Genomic DNA, 19,669 nt, shown 5'->3' with positions numbered 1-19,669 from the left:
TTTCATTCAGAAAGTGCAGCTTTCTGGATGGAAGCTGTTTATCGCAAGGGGCATAAAGTAAGATGTTGAGCTCATAAAACATACAGCAGGGTGTGCAGGACATGAGAATGAAAAAAGAGAGTATAGACTACATTCTGACTGAACAGCAGCTTGGCTCAAATCAAAATGGGATAGAGCGTCTTGGTTTTCAAAAATAAAAAAGATGAATGATTCTCGTAATTTTAGAAAAACTGACATGTCATTCTAGCTAAAACATATTGGCTCTTAGGTATATGCAGATAGCACTGATTTTCTGGGCATGCATGTCCTTGATATGTTCTGAAAGAGAGTGTGTTGCAAAATGACTGTAATACAAAGCTGATATATATGTTTTGTCATTAAATAATTAGAAATCACAGAAAGTGAGTCAAAGGCATGCCATGGAAATGTGACTCATGCCCCACTGATGAACAGGAACTCACTAGTGTGCCTTGTTTAATTGGCTCCGTGGGGAAAACAGTGCTCTTCAGTATCTACAACAAGGCCCTGCTGACATGGCATCAAGGAGTAACAGCAGATCATATGACCTAATGGCATCGCTTAGAGCTCGGGCTCTACTTGCATTAAGGAATCTGGTAATACCAGATATTACCAGCACAGGCTGGTAATATCTGGTGAAGCAGCAGTCGTTTTGTTCGTCAGTTGTCATGTTCAGCTTCAAATTTTCTTTGTTCACAATTGTGCCAGAACATTAGGTCTTCCTAAATGTATGTCAGTAATAGACTAATTTGGTATTTTTAAAAATATTCCCCCTGGATATTGCAGAAGATCTGATTCATAACCTCATCGCTGTTTCGTGGCTGAAAAGATGCAGTATAAATTGAATTTTTGTGATCTGAACTGCAAGGACGGAAAGGCTGTGAGGAAAAAGCCCCGCTGAGCTAAATTTGGGTCTAACAGCTCTCTGAATTTTAATGTGATACGTTGCAACTAATCACTGGTATAATAGGGTTTGGCTTTAAGGTCATAGTTTACAGCAAACGCTCATATTAAGATGACGCTCGTGTGTTGGTTATTTTATGTTTTAATAAGAAATATGTAGGGAGGCAGGACATTTTGTCAGATATATCTTCCTTTAAAGATTACTTACTTCATTCACCTCTTCAAACAAAACAAACAAACACAAACAAATGTCACAGTTTATCTACCTTGTTGTTGGAGCAGCAAAGCTTCCAGCTCTGTATTGTGCGCTGTGCAGAAATTATTCCTTATCATAGACCGATCCCCACTCTCTCCATTTGCATCGATGTTGCTACACTGTAGTCAGTGATTGTTTTGTACTCTCTTTCAACCATCAAATGCTGGACCTCTGAAGCTTAGGAGCCAACTGTCAAACACTGACTATAAGTCGGAGATGAACCAGAGAGCACAAAAAATATTCAATCTATACTGGAATTAGAGCATGAGTGGGTGGGAAACATTGAGTTCGATAAGACGGAACAAAGATTTGTCGTAAAGGCAAGGTAATTCGACTTAAACCAAGACAAGAATGGGATCAGCTGGGAACAAGATTGAGTCAAACTGGGTCTTTTGGCCGAGACGATGAGTGGTTGTCTTCAGCATTTCCAGTTCACCGTATGCACCAGATGTGCCAGCCATTACTGGCCTTGGCAATGGCCTGCTAGCCCTGAGGACTGCAGCTGCTAAATGCCATCCACTGTAAATCATTGGTGCCTCTGCCTTTTCACAGTCATTATTCCTCCTCCTACCTCCAGATTGTTAGGCTATACCAATTATTTGTGTATTGCCTCTCATAAAGAACAGCTGGATCCCTGAGCAGCTCGTGTATCTCAAGAGTTACAAAAAGAAAAAAAGACGGACGTGAGAGTTTTGTCATGCATTGCACAGGCTGGTAATTGAAGAGCAGGGCTGAGTTCATGGAAACTGAATGAATGCAACGAAGGAGGGGGTTCAACTTTTCAACGGGCAATTTTGGCTCAGGCTTTGGGGGCAAGGAGGAAATCAACAACAGCAGTTGCTAAGGAAGTGCCCTGCTTGTTGAACAGCAGTCTTGACAGCTGTTGATCAGAGAGGAGGAGGAGGGGGAAAGAGGGCACAATTATGGTTATTACTACAGCTGTCTTTAATGCTCTTTCCTTTCACCATTTCATTTCATTACAAAGCCACTCTGATCTTTTGCTTTAATCCAGAATGTCTGGAGATCTGCTTCGAGGTAACCCACTTTTACCTAATGCAACCTGCGAACGGGGTGGGGGGGTCAGCAGCGAGGGGTGATGTAAGCCGCCTCCGCACATGTTGGAAATCAAAGACAAGCCAAGAATGAGGCCGTGCCAAACATTCACAAAGTGTCATGACATATTTAGAGCTGTATTAGATGTGAAAACCCAATCAGAGGGAAACACAATTTGAAAGAGTTGCCAGCATTAAGTTACACAGACGTTTCTCCTTCTCAGAAGTCAAAGATTCCAAAGAGTAAGTGTTTTATAGCTTGTGTGCAATACAGCCAGTAGGTCTCAACAGCTCTACTACATTCATACTGACCTCAGTGAAGTGAAGAATTGTGGGTTGTTTGCAGTTGTGACATTTCCTGTCAACAATCCACCAGAAAAACCTTTAAAAATTACATAAAAATATCATCAAATTAATGCCAGTAAAGTTTTACTAATCTGGATTTCATGTTTGACTGTGTCTATAATATTCAGTTGTTGAGCACGTTGCTGCTGTGGCCAGGTTCAAGATAGATGTGTTTTATATGGTAGAAAAGGTCTCTCTTTCCCATGCAAAGGAAAGAAAATCAGGCTTTTAAAGCCACAGGCACGAACAGGCACGTGGGTGGCAGAGGTGGTAAAGGGTCAGCATTAGTGTTGATGGCATAAATAATAAAATGGCACGATAATAATACATTTTATTTAAATGACACCCTTTTTCAAAAGGGCTTTTACAGACTAGCAAGAAAGCAGAATAAAGCCGATCATTAAGGTCCAACAAAACAAGATAAATCTACGGTGAAGTTGGCGGGGATAGGTGCAAAATGCAAGATACAAGATGACAATTTAAATAATAAATATCAATAAAAGAATAAAAGCAATAGAGCAGAAACAATAAACAATGAAGAAAGACAACGATAAGAGAATAATGGAAAACTGAGACTGTGAGAGATGGCTTCACATAAAAGAGGAAGTGATTTTTAAAGAGGTCACTTATTCAGTGAGACTTATCTGCTTATCTCAGGCGGGTCTCTCCAGAGTCGAGGGGGCCCTGATGAGAATGTACATTTAAAAAAAATTCAAGGGTCCTTCATCACACCGGTTGAACGAGACATTTGGGTATCAAATCATCCACGAATTGTCTCATGCATGTACTTATCTATGAAGCACAGCACTGATATAAGTTTGAAGATTACGTATATATTCATCCATTCCAGCTTTGTGCTGAGTTTTATTGTGTCAGTGGAGTATTAAAAATCTCATATGGTGCTTTTTTATCAGGAGTCACAAAGAATGAGATACAATCTGGACTTATTCATGCACATTTTACACAGACGCTGTCATCTAAGGCACTATATTATCACAGAAAAGCTCAATAAAGCCACATGAGGTCTTTAACAAAGCTTTTGGCAGACACAGCCTTGGGCCGAGTGCTTTCCCCACGGAGCAGACCACCCTCTCTCTCTGTTCCAAAAACAATATTAAAAACACACAATCCCCTATTCCTCCTAAATTTATGGGTGTTGTACGTCTTGCAGAGGAAGCACTTTTTGGGTTGAGTGTTCATAATCCTTTTCTCATAAAATATGTCTAATCAGATCTCCCACTCTCCATGGAGAGAGAAGTCACAGGGGCCCTGTGCTGTTCATATGCTGATGGAACTTTGGAGAGCTCGCTGAGCTCTAGTGGTTAATTGATTTTGTGATTAGCAGCAATTAGCCCTGATTACATTAGACTAAAGAGGGCTCTCGTGGGGGGGATCTCAGTTGTCTTCTTGCTCTCTCTCTCTATTTGTGTGACTCACGTAACATTTCCTTCACTCGCAGGTATCCTTTTCCTACGGTGTTCAGCAGCTGCAGCAGGAAGGACCTCACGGCTAGTTTCGAAAAAGGCGTTGGAATGTGTCTCTTCAATATGCCAGAGGTCAAAGTGCTGTATGGTGGGCAGAAATGTGGCAACGGCTATGTGGAGGAGGGAGAGGAGTGTGACTGTGGAGAACTGGAGGTGAGGGTGCTGTAGGTCATAATAAAAAAAATAAAAAATGTTTTTATTTTCAGGTCTCTTGCAGCTTTTGCCAAAAACTCTTAGCTGCTACTCATAAATCATTGTTAATTATGTTTTCCATTCTACATCAAATTAAATAAGGAGACATGCTAGAGGGGCGTGCTGCCCTGACACTAGTAGTTCGCCTCAGCTTCAAATCTAATGGCACAAAGCTTTTGTATTGCAAACACATTCTTCTGATAATTAGGTTAAAGATATGAGTATGGATTAATTCAATCAGTGGAAAGAAGACATGTTTGCGAGGGTTGATGTCTAATTGTGATACAGTACACTGAGAAGAAGCACTGCTGACAGTTTCACACTGTCAACTAGTGAATTATTTAAATGAATCTGCATTGGCATGCACATATTTAATGGAAGTGCATGTTGCCAACTGTTACAACTGCAGGATGATAAAACAGATAATCGTGATTCGGCTGACAATTAGCAGAGGCGAGCTGCTTATCGAATTATGAAATATGAAGGCGACATCTATTGTGATTTAGAGGGATATTTTGAATTACATAATAGCCTAAATGAGAGAACGCCTTGTTGTCTTTTGTAATTTGTTTATGCTTTTGCCCCCCTATGAGTTCTTTTGTGAGCTGCTCAAGTTTCAGTCAGGGTCACACTGAAAGTGGCCTTGTCCTTAAAAACAAAGCGCTAACATAAGATCCGCTGACCTGAGCCAGCAACAATAATAAAGCTCTCCACAAAACTGAGCAGAGTCATGCCAACTCAGGCCAGATCAGAGTTCTCAGCCAGCACCCCTCTCCGCCATTAAAAAGCCTCATTAAAAACTCTGGGTCCTGCTCCTCACAATCACTGGCTACTTCTTTTCAGCGTGACTTCTCTGCCTCTTTTTGGCCCCAGGGACCATGGGAAAGGCCCTTAATGGTTTTCAGACTGAAAGAAGTTTTGGAAGGCCCATCATATCAGCTGTGTCCCCTGCCAGCTCCATCCATCCACTTCCTCCCAACTCTTGCAGCATATTCAGACTATAATGGCAAAAGGAAAAGAGCTGACCCTCGGGGGTCCAGACAACCTGCATGAGATCATATATGCACAAGCACACACACACACACACACACACACACACACACACACACACAGTGCATATCGTATATTCTGAGTCTTGATTGAATTCTTGCTTCCATGTGTATTGGAAAGCAGTGTTACTGATTGGTGCGGTGCATGGGTCACGATAGAGGCTAACAGGAAACAGATGGTGCTCAACAGTGAGATGGGAAATGTTATTGTAGATCTGCCCTCTCTCTCTCTCCCTCCAAAATGCCTCTGGATGCTATCTAAGTGACCTAAACCAACCAGAGCAATGAAATAAGTGATGGCATGCTGAGTGACAAAAATGTAAACAGAGCATGTCAGTCATCGTATCGCACCTGCTCTATTTCAGATAAATGGAATGGAATCTATAGCTGCCCCTAAAAGTGTGTGATTAAAATATTTTTTTAAATTAATGCACTGATTGGGAACAGTCCCCTCTTTTTTTTTTTTCATCAGCCTCCACATCTGCACCTGGAACGTTCTTGGGAAACTGGACAAAGTTGGAGATGCCTGTAAATTTATAACCATAGTTTAAAAAAAAGGGCATATTTGTATGCTGAGCTTAAACCTCCTTTTGGCAAAGGCTTTTTCAAAAGCTCACAAAATCGTTTTAAATGTGTATTAAAGTGAGGTTATATTTCCACAACGCTTTGATCTATCGCAACCATGCCACAGATGTTTTCTAGTCCATCCATCCATCCATCCATCCATCCATCAATTTTCTGCTTTATGTCTGGGGTGGACACCCTTATTTCTCTGTCCCTGGCCAGCACCTGCAGCTTTTCCAGGGGAGCACTAATAGGTTTAATATCTCTGATATATCCTGGGTCTGCCCTACACCTCATGTTCAGGATGTTTTACAGTCTTCACCGAAATGCCTCAGCCTCACAAAAGTTGTCAAATGGAGTTTAATTTTTCTAAACCATAATCGTTATTGCTAAAAGTATTAACTCACCCATCCAAATCATTGAATTGAGGTGTTCCAATCTTTTCCATGGCCACAGGTGTATAAAATCAAGTACCTAGGCAGGTACTCTCTCAGGTGCTCAGTGAATTCCAGCATGGCACCATGATAGGATGCCACCTGTGCAACAAGTCCAGGTGTGAAATGTGCTCACTACTAAATATCCACAGTCAACTAATAGTGGAATTATAACAAAGTGGAAGTGACAGGGAATGACAGCAACTCAGGCATAAAACGGTAAGCCAAGTAAAGTCACAAAGCGGGGTCAGTGGATGCTGAGGCTAATAGTGCGCAACTTTCTACAGAGTTAATAGCTACAGACCTCCAAACTTCCCGTGGCCTTCAGATTAACTCAAGAACAGTGTAGTGTGGGAACAGTTTGGGGACAGCCCCTTCCTGTTCCAACATGACCGTGCACCAGTGCACAAAGCAAACGTCCATAGCGACATGGATGAGGAAGTTTGGTGTGGAAGAACTTGACTGGCCTGCACAGAGTCCTGACTTCAATCCAAAAGAACAGCTTTGGGATGAAATAGAGGAGAGGCTTTTAGAGGAATGGTCAAAAATTCACACGAACATACTCCTAAACATTGTGGAAAGACAAGCCTTCCCAGAAGAGTTAAGGCTGCTATAGATTCCTTGCAGAAGTGCTTGGCTTATCAATACTAAATATGTACCTGATTGTTTGTTTGTTTTTTACTCAAGCTAAAAAGTGAGCAGTTTGGAATGTTGATTGCTGAAGTTTCACTTAAATATTCCAAATAGTTGTATATAAATTAAGATAACCTTTGCCTATTTAAATTATCGAGCCAGTTTAGTAAGCAAAGTAATTACTGTAGATTGCTTACATTTGTATTCAGAAGAATTGCATCTGAAAATACGAAGAATACCTGAGTGAGCCTTATATCATGGCAGCAGAGTGTGGGTTAAGTTTTTGATTGCTATTGTCACACCTGCCTGAACTGAAGTGGAGTTATTAGCTGTGGAAGTGTTGTGCAAATCAGTCTTTCACAATTTTCTTGTAAAGTAGCATCGTCTGTGTTTATATAATCTAAAGTTTCATTCATTTAAACTTACGTCTTTCTTTGTTATCTTCTCAGACATTGTCTTAGTTGGATTCTTGAGCGTTATGCTAACTTAAAAAAGTATTTTGGCACTTGCTTGCTTATTTAGGGTTTCTGCAGGGTGTGTCCTTTTCTTTTCTCAGGGAATGGGGCGATTGTGGCTCAAGAGTTGGGAGTTCGCCTTGTAATTGGAAGGTTGCCGGTTCGAGCCCCGGCTTGGACAGTCTCGGTCGTTGTGTCCTTGGGCAAGACACTTCACCTGTTGCCTACTGGTGGTGGTCAGAGGGCCCGGTGGTGCCAGTGTCCGGCAGCCTGGGTGGCTGTGGTTACAATGTAGCTTGCCATCACCAGTGTGTGAATGGGTGGCTGACTGGTTGTGTAAAGCGCTTTGGGGTCCTTAGGGACTAGTAAAAGCGCTATACAATACCATTCTCTCCTGTTCATTTTACTATTGAGTTCAACATGGTTTCTGGGGTCTGAAAAAATCCTGTCAGATGTTTTTCGAAACCTAGAAACTGCTGTTTCCTTTCTTCACTCAGGTTTTTTTAGTTGCTACGTTACACAGTCCTGCTAGGGCTGCATCCCCTCTGATAACAAAATTTGAGTTTTTGCTCTGGGGTGAATATGATCTCTTTGTGCTGAGTTAATTCTTCTTCACTTTTGTTCCCTCTTATTTACTTTTCCTTTCTCTGCTTGTCTTCTTTTACTATTCTTTTCCATCGGAAGGAATGTATGAATCCCTGCTGCAATGCCACCACCTGCACTCTGAAAGGAGATGCTGTTTGTGCACATGGACAGTGCTGCCAGGACTGTCAGGTAATATGTGTTATAGTATTTCAGTACAAAGTATTTTTACAGACATCTTACAAAAAAGTTATTTTCTCTGATTAACTTGATTTGACATCCTTTAATCCGATGTAGTAGAAATGTGTTTTTTGGCGTAATTCACATTTCTCTGGGCTTCACTGTGGGTCTTTGTCTTTGTTGTCGTGTAGCTGAAGCCATCAGGCACACTGTGCCGTGAATCCAGCAACTCTTGTGATCTGCCTGAGTTTTGCACCGGTACCAGTCCTCACTGTCCCTCCAACGTCTACCTTCATGATGGCCATGGCTGCCACAACGTGGACGGCTACTGTTATAATGGCATTTGTCAGACTCATGAACAGCAGTGCATAACACTGTGGGGCCACGGTACGTGAAAAATCCCCCTTGCTGCGTCACACTCAACAGTTCAACAATTGTTGCGATTTTTTTTCTTTTTATGTGTTTAATGCATCTTGCAGGAGCCAAGCCAGCTCCAGGCATCTGCTTTGAAAGGGTCAACTCAGCAGGAGACCCTTATGGCAACTGTGGCAAGGACACAAAAGGCTCCTTTGCCAAATGTGAAGTGCGGTAAGTCCTGATGTCGCCATAGAAACTAGTGAATGTATTCAATAGCATGTGATTTATGGAATGCAGTTAGGAACATAAAGCATATTGTACCTATTTCATAAAAAATGCATATACCTCATTGAAATAGGAGCACTTTTTCAATGCTAGGCACCACTCTGTGTGACTGAATGAGGCTGACACAGTTTTCTCAGTAGTTAAGAAAAATAAAGCAAAAATGCCAGATTGGTGTCTCAGTTTTATGAAGCTTTTTTCCCCCCAAGTAGCTGATCCATTAGATGATAGAAAATAATCATTAGTTGGAGTCCTAATTGAGGGTTGCAGAGTCATTTGATGTAATGCAACAAGTTCTGTCTCTAAAATCTCAGTTGTGATCTGGAAACGGCGTAAACGAGCTGCCTGTTCTTCAGTTTCTTTAATTGGACAGAAGGAGAAAGATGAAAATGAAAATAAAGCTCCTCGTATCCACAAAACAGTGACATGTAATTTAATTATTGTATTGTTATTCCCCTTGGTGTTTGTTTACAGAGATGCAAAATGTGGCAAAATCCAGTGTCAAGGAGGAGCTAATCGCCCAGTAATTGGCACCAACGCTGTTTCAATTGAAACCAACATACCCCTTCAGGAAGGGGGAAGAATACTGTGCCGAGGTACGCATGTCTACTTGGGTGATGACATGCCTGATCCTGGCTTGGTCCTGACAGGAACCAAGTGTGGAGATGAAATGGTGAGAGCTAAGGCTTGTGCTTTCAGTCTCATTACATTTATCAGTTATGATTAAGTAGATGTTGCTATTTCTATGAGCAGTTCATGAAAGATGCCTATTGTGCTTTTCATATCTTCTATCATATATACTGTTACAACAATGGATCCTCATGTTTAATAATGCGGTCAGCATATGTGCAGATAATCCCTATGGGCCAACATTTCAGACTTCTGAAGGCTCTAAAAGGTTAGTTTCAGACAGGTTGTCTACTCTCATCTCAAGGGCACAGCACTCCCACCTACCTGCAGTTCAGACCTTCTGTTTGTGAGGACCAGTCAATCAGAAGAATGTAGCCTATATAAAGGGGGAATGGAGCTTAAATGGCTTGCTTTATCCAGTGAAAGAACTGGTAGATCTTTTAATGAACAGTTATAAATGAAAGAGAGGGTGATTTTCTTTTATATTAAACATCATCATTGTAATCAAGAAATGAAATAACATCAAATCAAACCACTGAATGTGAAAAACGGTTGGTCCACTGTCCTAAAAATGTATGCGTTAAGGTACATACCAAAAAAGGAAAAGGAGAAGTGCTTATTAACTTCCAGTCAGGGTGGAGAACTCCATCCAACATAAACATGCTGTGAAAAAATCACAAAAGACATACATGGAAAAAGGTTACCAAAATAAAACAGGAAGTGGCTTGTAGTAAAACACAGGAAGCACACTGAATCTGCGTCCCAATTCTTTGGATGTATAATTCGGAAGAGTGCCTAGATAGGTTGCAGTCCCTGATTTGGGTTGTAACTACAGACAGAGACAAAAACAGAGAAAACGTGGTTCAAAATCATAACAACAAAAACAAATATGAAAGTAATAGCACCAATGCTAATCTGTAAGTCGATATAAACACAAAACTTATTGCTGAGAAATAAGAGTGGAGAAGGGGTGGAGTGAAAGGCCATGACTAAGATGTTTTGAGGAGTTCTTTAAGCCGTGTCCTTTTGTCATTTCAGACTTGCACTGGCTCAGACTCTTAACTGACTTAACATTATTCAGTCTATTTGGCATCTCCTAGTGTTCATCAATCTAGCCATTGGTCATTTCGCTGATACAGTTAGTCCATTTAGTCTAATTTAGCTCTCTATGAGCCTCGACTCTTAAGGAGGATCTACCCTCCGCCCTCATCTGCAAAGACATTACATTCTGTGCCCGCTGCTGCCAAGCTCATCTTCACATTCTGCTGTGCTATACTCTCTTTGTTTCTGGTGCCTTTAAGGAGACATATAATACATTTCTGATACATTCCCGTCAGTGGTGACATCGTTTTATTTCATGCTATACTGATTTACCGCTGAAGTGCCTGTCAGAAGCAAATTAAAAGAAAGGGCATAGCGCCTCTGTCTGTTTTTACCTTAAAAATGAAAGGGTTTGGAAATTTACTGACATTGTTTTTGAGCTCACACTGTTGATTTTTCGTGTCGTTTTCTGCTTCAGATGTGTTTGAATCGTCAGTGCCAGAACGTCAGTGTTTTCGGTGTGCACGATTGTTCGGCCAAGTGCAGCGGTCGAGGGGTGAGTACAGTACGTTTCATCCTGTTTCGCTGTTTGAAAAAAAACGATGTGATAGTTGTCAATCCTAAAACAAACCGTATTCCGTCTTCACATCAGCTCGTTTGGGCTGTAATGTGTTCAGAATGCCCAGTACACACTGGCTAGAGAGCCATTACACTGCCTTGCAATCAATCACTCTGAATGCTGAAAGGTTCAATCAATTAGACATAATGATTTCATTTCTGTTCTGCGTAAAGGGTCATTCATCATACCATCAGGCAGTCTTCCTTGTCCCGAAAAATCTGTTGAAATCTAAAGGCCCGGCTTTGTTTGGCCAAACCCTCGGAGCAATGACACACAGTCTGACTTTGAGCTGGGGAAAATAGAGATTAGATTTTTCTTAAATGCCACCCATCAAATGTCTACGGGTGGTCCTGTTAGAGATGAAATGTATGGCTTTGTAGTATTAAATTTCCTGGTGAAGCCCAGAGGCTTTGGCTGTGACTGTGACTGTTTAAGTTGCTCTTTCATCAAATGCATACAGACGAAAGAATTGCGACTGTCTGTTAAAGTGAAACGTGTCCGGGTGTTATACAGCGATATTTGTTTGTGTAGCGCCATAAGACATGTCTATGAAATTTTAAGGAATGTTTTACTTGCTGAAATAAAAAGAGACAGGGCACCTCTGCATGTACAGATTAGATCAAGATGTTGCCTTGGAGAGAGGCCCTCACCTGTTCCATATTACTCAGATAGGGAATCCTCTTAGACTTCACCATTCCTGCACGACAGGAAGAGGGAGAGAGAGATTATAAAAATGTGGTTTAAGAGAAAGGGTCTGCTCTGAATTTTATACCAGACATTTTTGCTACGCGGAGCCTAGCAGGGCTGGCTGTTGGTCGATTCTGTCTGCTTCATGCGGCACATAAAGAATGGAAATGATTTTATCATCTGTTCATTCATCAGTTTTCGACTGCTTATTTGGGTCATGGGTGTAGGAGGGCATCGGTTTTAGCAGATCTGCCCAGACTTCCCTCTGCCTGGCCATTACCTGCAGTTCTTTCAGTAGGCATTGCCAAGCCAGCAGAGAGATGTAATCTCTCCAGTGTGTCCCGAATCTCCACGAAACACTTCACCTAGGAGATGTCTAGAAGGCATCTTAGATAAATGCCCAGACCTCTTCAGCTGGGTAATTTTAATGCAGAGGAACAGCAGTTCTACTTTGAGCCCCTCCCGAACGACTGAGCTCCTTACCCTATCTCTTAAGGGCGAGCTCAGACACCCTTCAGAGGAAGCTTATTTCTGCCACTTTATATCTCAAGCAAAAATCCCACATTTACTTATTCTATCGTATTAAATTTGAGAAATTGTTACTTTGCTGTAAAGTAAATGAAAATTTACTACTTCTTTTTTCGGCAACTCAATTTCTAATTTCTGAGATTTTTTTTTAACATTGAGAAATTTACTATGATATTGTATTGAATCACTCTGCATCCCTTTGCATAAACATAACTCATTTGTAACCTATTAAATTTAAGCAGCATAATAAATGTATGGAGTGTAAAAGGTGTTAAAAATAGGGGGGCGCTTGGTCTCATATAATAGTTAACTGTCCTTTTAATATACTGTAGGTGTGCAATAACAACAAGAACTGTCACTGTGAGGCTCACTGGGCGCCTCCCTTCTGTGACAAGGCAGGTTTCGGTGGGAGTGTGGACAGTGGTCCGATCAGGCAAGCAGGTAAGTCAGTAGCTGTTACACCACAGGAGTGATTTATTACATTTCAGGTCATTAAATTTAAAGGTTTTCAGAGTGTCATTTTTCAGCATTTTTACCATAATATACAATAAATTGTGGACTTATGTTTAGACACAAACTCCATGTGAGAAATCCTGAAATTCTGAAGTAATAATGGAATAAACTTGGAGAATACTCCCAAAACTTTTGTGTGTGTTTCTGAGCAGACAATGGGAATCTGACAGTGGGCATTCTGGTAGCTCTACTCGTCGTCCTGGGTGCCGGTCTGACCATGTGCATCAAGAGAAAAACTCTACTGAGACTTCTATTTACAAGCAAAAAAAATCCAATAGAGAAGATCAGGTGTGTTTTCAGCCCGTAATAGTGGAATGATTTCTAGATATAATGCATCTTTTTTGTAACAGATCAAGGTCCGTAAATGAAAACAACAGGTGCCATTGAGCGGGCGAGTCTTTATGATTGGTCACACTGTGAATCCAATTACAGTGGTGAATTTACTTTTGATTGCACAGTTTAAATTATATTACTATTGTAACTGGTGTATGATTAATATAATAAAGTATTTAATTACAGATATATAATTTCTCCTTTATATTACAGATCAGTAAGCGCCGCAATCAGTGGACCAACAGCTCCTAACCAGCCTCCATCAGCAAGCTTAACCTCTCCATCCCGACCGGCACCGCCTCTGCCTCACAGTGCCACCATCTTCAAGGTCACTAGATTGCACACATCTGCTTTTGACCGGCCGATCGCATACACACCAATAGATGTGGCTCTGACAAATGGAGGATCAGCAATAGATTATCCTTGCTGTTTTATTTTTCCTGGAATGCCGCAGCTGTTTCGACAGCGCACATCATTCTCAACTAGATTGACGTGCTGTTTTCACACAAATGGCAGCTCATTCAAATCCAATTAAATCATCCTTTTCCATATGGACTTGTAGAGGAGGTTGTGATAATGGAGTCTGTGGCGAGCAGCATGTTCAGGCACTCTAATACATTTCATGTCATTAACAGCTGTCTGTTAAGAGAGAAACTGATTCATCTGCACATGAAGAATGTTGATGCAGCTGCTTAGTTGACTTCTAAAGCCATCTTGTTGCTCGTAATTGCAAGGCAGAAACCGCATTTTGCTGTACTTGTGTGCCTACATCGCTGTATGCCTTTACCTCCCCCCCTACATTATTGCCCTGACTTAGTTTGTAATGGGAAGTGACCCGTGATCGATCGAGTTAGGGGCTGCTGAAGGATAAGAGAAACTGTGTCAGAAGAGCCTTTTGTGTTGCAGGGTGGCACACAAGTGGAGTAAGCTGTTGTGCATTACCATGAGATTGGTGTTTTCAGTTAGTGGCATGTGGTTTTCATTTGGGGTCAACGGTAAAAAGAGAGAGGATGTAAGGCTGTTTGATGTAGGCACAGAGCAGGTGAGGTCATTTTCCAGTTGTTGGGAGCTGCATTAAACTGCCGCCTGAATGCATGTGTGCCTGCCTTTGTATGTCTTATATTGTGTTTAAGCTGTGCACATCTGGACAGGTTTAAATATCAAGCAAGACTCATATTTTGGCTCTTTAGCTGTGTTCATCTTTTAAGAAGCCCAAGCGAGTGCTCATGGGATAGTCGTGGTCTTTTCCCTTTATGAAGTCACCTGATGTCGACTCGGGGGAATAGAGAGCAACTAAGTGGGAGTGTTTGATTTATGTATCTTTGAAAGCATCAGGAAGGACAGCAGAGGAAGACGAGGAGATTATCATGATTGTTTCTGATAGGAAGCAGACGGTTTCTCTTCTGACAAACTCTTTCAACTTTAATCTCTCTGTAGCCTCCTCACCGAGGGCCAGAGGCGGGGCTCCCACCGGCCCCCTTCCCTCCCCACAGCCTGCATAGACTGCCCCAGTGCCCTCCAGTTCACCTTAGCCACCCAGTCCCTCTTTCCCTTACCGTGTCCCTCTCCCCTGGCCCTGGGCAACCGAGACCCCCAGTCCCTCCTCCTCACCGAGCCCCTCCACCTCACATCCACGTCGCACCCAGAGGGGCGTCATTTCACAGTGCATCACACCACAACTCTTGCAGGATGGTCATGGTGAGTGAATTTCCTGTTTCCTCAGTTGGAAACATTTTATTCGATGATGTTACTTACTGTAATTTCGCCACCGCTGTGTCTGGGGAGCTTTTACTCGCTACCCAGGCCTGTAATACCCAACCGGGGAAATGATGATGTTCGATGCACTTTCAAATTGCTGTTTTTTGATGTCGACTGTTTTCATGGTTCTTTCGTGTGCTATAAAAGCAGAGGCATGTTGACAGTTATGCACAGTCACATAAAATAACGAGGTTAGCCCAGGAGCTAGCGCCATCCAAGCAAAGCTTGAACTCTACAACAAAAACCACAACATAAATAATAAAAATGGAGCCAGACTCACAGGAGGGGAGCGTGTGAGGGCAGCAACTGCAAGGAGCAAGTATGTACAAATATCACAGGGTGGCAAACTTATTGCCACTGTTATTGCATGGGCTTTAGTTATGGCATTGCAGGGTTTCAAAACTGAGAGGAACAGAAAGCCAAATAGTAATTCTTATTTGACTTTAAACTGATTTGATTTGTACTCTTGGAGGTACTCAAGCCCAAAGAGACAGAAGTAAAAAGAGCCAATCTAAATGATTTGAGTGTTTGAGTGTTGTTAAAAAGACAGAAACTGATTGGAGATCATTGGTGCACGATTCTTTCAGGCTCAGATGAACAAGGTTGGAAATCAGACAAAAATTGTCGGCATTCATTTCCAGCCTTGGCTGCTTTTATGTTTCGGTTCTGTAACATTGAATATTATCGAAAACGTTTGCAAATGTCACCTTTGCCTGTGGAAAAAGCATAAAGGTCATCCATTGTTACTAATTGATCAAGAAAACTGAACATAATTGAACCCCAGCGACCCCAGGAATACTGCCGAATTTCTTTTTTTGCATTAAATATCTATAATGTATTTATGTTGAAACTACCATATACATAAAAAACAAATAACAACGTGAGAAAACAAAGATTTAATCATATAACAAATGTCTTCCAGGTGACAGTTACAATAGGTGACAAATGCTGTGTATTGCACAAGATGCCAGAAAAAACACACAGAGACACAAAGCACAATACAGCGTGCATGATAACATCTTCTAAAAAGCAGATTGATAATATACAGTATTGACTGCTGGAGAATTTTTAAAAAGCACCCGTCGATTTCATAAAAGCTCATACACCTGTTCAAAATGTGGCGTACAGAAGCTCTTGGCTGTTTTTACTTTAAGAAGTAGGCCCTCTCAGCTGCTCCTATTAAATGGCAAAGTGATTCCTGTTGGCAGCAGGCTTCATCAACTGTATCTTTAGCAGCTGTTTGGCAGCTCCAGGATGTTAACAAAGAACATAAGTCATGAGTGAAATCTCTCTGCTGCGGGCTTTGAAGCACTGTTAAATGTGAGAGCTCCACCTGAGGAAGTGAGCGGGGTTTTAGACAGACTGTTTTGTGGGTGTGTGAGGTCTGAGGTTCATCCCTGTTGATCCTTTCTCTCTGTGGTGTTTGTGGAAATGTCTCCTTAGCCCAGGAGAAGAGTAGGGAATGACTCATGATCTCTGTATTCTAGAGAAGATTTAAACAGCATGATAGTTTTCCTGTTATTAGTTGGTTAGAGAAGACAGCGTCGGCGCCTCAAAGAAAAGCTCAAAGAAAAGCAGGCATTGGCTATAATTATCTGACTGTTAGTGCCACCTGGTGGTGAGTTTCCATCATTATTTAAAAGTGTCTGTCCTTTAATAGGAATTGGAGAAGCCCAGTCCTCCTCAGAAACCTCTACCTGCTGATCCAAGGGGGTCTCGACTGGTGCGAAGTCCCTCTGTTCAGCAGAGCCAAACCGCAGGCCAAGGACCTCCTAGTGTCTGTGGCCCTGTGCCTGCCGTACCCAGACCTCCACGTCCTATCCCACACCTCAACAGGTGGGTTCAAACCTTACCTGGATATATTTAACTCGCTGAAACATTTTTTTAACTTTTTTTTTCCACTTTTCTCTTCCTCTAGGCCGAGTCCCAAGCACCCCCCAACACTACCAAAGCCTTGCATTATTGCCAACGTCAAATACAGCAGCTGAGATTTTGGCCAGAAGGGACATTGTTATGATAAGACTGAAAAGATTTGCACTATGAAAACTCTGAAAAACCTTAAAAAGGTGGTGGCTTCTCTGAGTTTTGAATCAGGAGACCTGCCGTGTCCCTTTTGGTGCTCTGTCTCTGAATGGTGCTACGAGTCTGAGCTCAGGTACATGTAAAGTATTTATATTCAGTATTTATTGCCACGCAGTGCACTGTGCCAGACACTTTTAAGACATGGTAGCAACTTTGAATTTTGAATTACTTGTTTTCGTTTCGCGCCTTCACATCAGCCGACGTTTATGAAGGAGAGCGATCTGTGAAATTGTGCCAACGGAGACGCTTTTGTGGAATGTGTTTAAATGAAGGGAACCCTTTACATTGTGGTTTTGTTTTGCGTCATAAGTGAAGAATTTCAAAAGAGTTGTGCAATGATAGATGGGAGCATCAAACAACATTTGTAGTATTTTTTTTTTTTTTTTTAATCCACTGGGGTTTTCTTGAAGGGTAACGCTCTGCATAGCAACTTTGGGCCATCTGACAAGGCTTGAAACAACTGCAGCAAAGGAGATTGTGATATTAATACAACAGATCTTTGATGCGTTCTGCAATCAAGAAGACGGGTCGTTTCTTGGCTCAAAAATGAAATCCAGGCCTGTTCCTTTTTCTTCGTCATTTTTATCACGGAAAGGTAACAAATTCAACTGTGAAATGTCACTGATTTGCCATTTCCTTTTCATTTGCAAGGCCCAATATGCACTCTTGAGGGATCCGGGTACAGAGATCTAAAATGAGCCAAGATCAAGAAAGTATCCCTCAGAAAGAGTAAACCTATCTGAAATATTTGCTTTGCTAAAGGTCATGTGTGTTTTTAATTTTTTTTCCCTTCTATGCTTGCTGCACCAAGGACTAGATTAAATCATGGAATCACTGATGACTTGCTTAAAGGTGTTCCTCGCATGTAAACAGCCAAAGTCTGGCTGCAGTGTTCATATGTGCATTTTAAGTCATGTTTTTATCTAACTGGAAAGGACAGTTTTACTTGATAAGAAAACATTTTTAGATTTCATTCTGCCACAGAAATGATGTTTAATGGTTACTCAGTATATGCTGACTCACTCAAGTGTATCTGGGCTTCTGTTCATTTTTTAGTTTTCCTTTTTTTTTTTTTTTTTTTAACATTTCTACTTTACATATTTTAGATAATCTTTTAAAAAATGAACACTGTTTTATCATTTTGGTTTACTTAATGTTTTTGCTGGATTGCAGTGCATCATATATAAATACATATATACATCCACAATGAGCAACATTTCCTTTGAGCACCGCTGTTGTTCACAAATATGTCTGCTAAAAACTGATATGGATAGAATTTTGTTACTTTTGATACTCTTTATAATAATGCACTAGTTTTACATGCATTGCTTTATTTACTTTGCTTTTTCAATGCTGTCTGTCTATGCCTAATAGAGACCTGTTTGTATGTTACATTGTATGTTCTTTGTATGTTGTGTTACAGGTGAGCACATTTTTTTTCATGGAGAATTTTTGTTAAGGATTGTTCTTTAAGGCATCATATGTAAAACAAAAACAAAAAAACACTTAAAGTGTCTGTGTCTGATCATGGTATTTTAAACAATCAGTATTAGTAAACCTGTTTTTTACACTGAAAACATTTGTTATTGACTTTTTATGCTTTTTTTATTACATTCACAGAAACACAGGCGACACTTGAACTCATCAATTAAAGATTCAAAACTGAAAAAAACAATGACATGTTCATTCCACAAGCCTGAGCCAGTGTAAATACAAAAAGATTTCATCCAGCTTCACATTTCAAAACCTCAGTGTCAGAACCCTCTGGCACTTTTTATGCTTAATAAACCAATTTTAAATTACATTTCAAATAATAAACATTATAATAAGGGTGATCTAACATTTTAGAGCAGCATTTATTTTCAGAAAAGTCTAAGGCTTCATACTTGCTGTAAAAGCTTATCTCATTTTAATGCTGTGAGCCTTTTTCTTAAAGCAATTTGACAAGGTCTCCATAGGGGATAGAAATAAGGCTTAAATCAATAGAACTGCTTACTATCAGGATTCGCTTGCAGTGATGTGGTGGAGTTAAGTGGTTGTGTGTAATTAAAAGGATACTGAAAGGAAACTTTGGGGAGGAAATCTCTTGTTGATAAGAAATTGAGGCCGCGCGCTAACGAAGACAAATGTTTCTGATGAGCTTTTGAAATCAGCCTCAGCCAGCATTTTCTAATTAGTCACATTTTATTTGTCAGTGGGTGAGACGTAGTGTCACCTCAGTGAAGTGTCTAAACATTGGGTTTAAAAGCTTTAAATAATGATCAAAATTACTGACATATCTGTTTTTGGCTGCTCTCAGGAGCTTTAGCTCTATTTTTTACAGATTTGCTGTTTATCAGGAGCTGAAATAGTTTCATTTATTACTCTGATAAAGGTAAGGTGATTTGTAAATGAACGCCAATTATGTAAGAATATAATTGTAACATTAAATAAAGTTAAAAATGGAATTCCAGCTAACATTTAAATATAAAAACAATAATAATCATCTATATACAGCCTGCTGACTACTGCTGAAATTCTAATACACTTTAATGAGCTTGTACCTTTCAACGTTACATGAAAAGATATTTTTAGAGATATTGTTACTGGTGGCAACAACGACGCCATAAGTGTCCTCACTGCTTTACACGTGATTTCATGATAATATGCAGGCGATTATGACAGTCTCTCGGACGTGCTTATTGGTGCATGT

General features: G+C 40.8%; 1 protein-coding gene across 1 annotated transcript in view; it reads left to right on the top strand.

Annotated features, from left to right (window-relative positions):
* The window catches only part of adam12a (ADAM metallopeptidase domain 12a), a 79,609-nt gene extending 61,055 nt beyond the window's left edge, over positions 1 to 18,554 (top strand). The window contains exons 12-23 of the mRNA XM_085284885.1: positions 4,034 to 4,211; positions 8,070 to 8,159; positions 8,339 to 8,534; positions 8,627 to 8,735; positions 9,261 to 9,459; positions 10,936 to 11,013; positions 12,624 to 12,732; positions 12,957 to 13,092; positions 13,351 to 13,465; positions 14,575 to 14,835; positions 16,556 to 16,731; positions 16,814 to 18,554. Coding sequence (XP_085141011.1) covers positions 4,034 to 4,211; positions 8,070 to 8,159; positions 8,339 to 8,534; positions 8,627 to 8,735; positions 9,261 to 9,459; positions 10,936 to 11,013; positions 12,624 to 12,732; positions 12,957 to 13,092; positions 13,351 to 13,465; positions 14,575 to 14,835; positions 16,556 to 16,731; positions 16,814 to 16,883 — 1,717 coding nt within the window. The 3' untranslated portion in view covers positions 16,884 to 18,554. The remainder of the gene's footprint in view (positions 1 to 4,033; positions 4,212 to 8,069; positions 8,160 to 8,338; positions 8,535 to 8,626; positions 8,736 to 9,260; positions 9,460 to 10,935; positions 11,014 to 12,623; positions 12,733 to 12,956; positions 13,093 to 13,350; positions 13,466 to 14,574; positions 14,836 to 16,555; positions 16,732 to 16,813) is intronic.
* The last annotated feature ends 1,115 nt before the right edge of the window (positions 18,555 to 19,669 follow it).

The sequence above is a fragment of the Mchenga conophoros genome, linkage group LG8 (genome assembly GCF_057382185.1).
Source record: "Mchenga conophoros isolate Kocher_MC1m ecotype Shallow Benthic linkage group LG8, M_conophoros_male_GT1.1, whole genome shotgun sequence".
Taxonomy (NCBI): Eukaryota; Metazoa; Chordata; class Actinopteri; order Cichliformes; family Cichlidae; genus Mchenga; species Mchenga conophoros.
The sequence above is the reverse complement of the archived record's forward strand: the minus strand, read 5'-3'. Positions and strand labels throughout refer to the sequence as shown.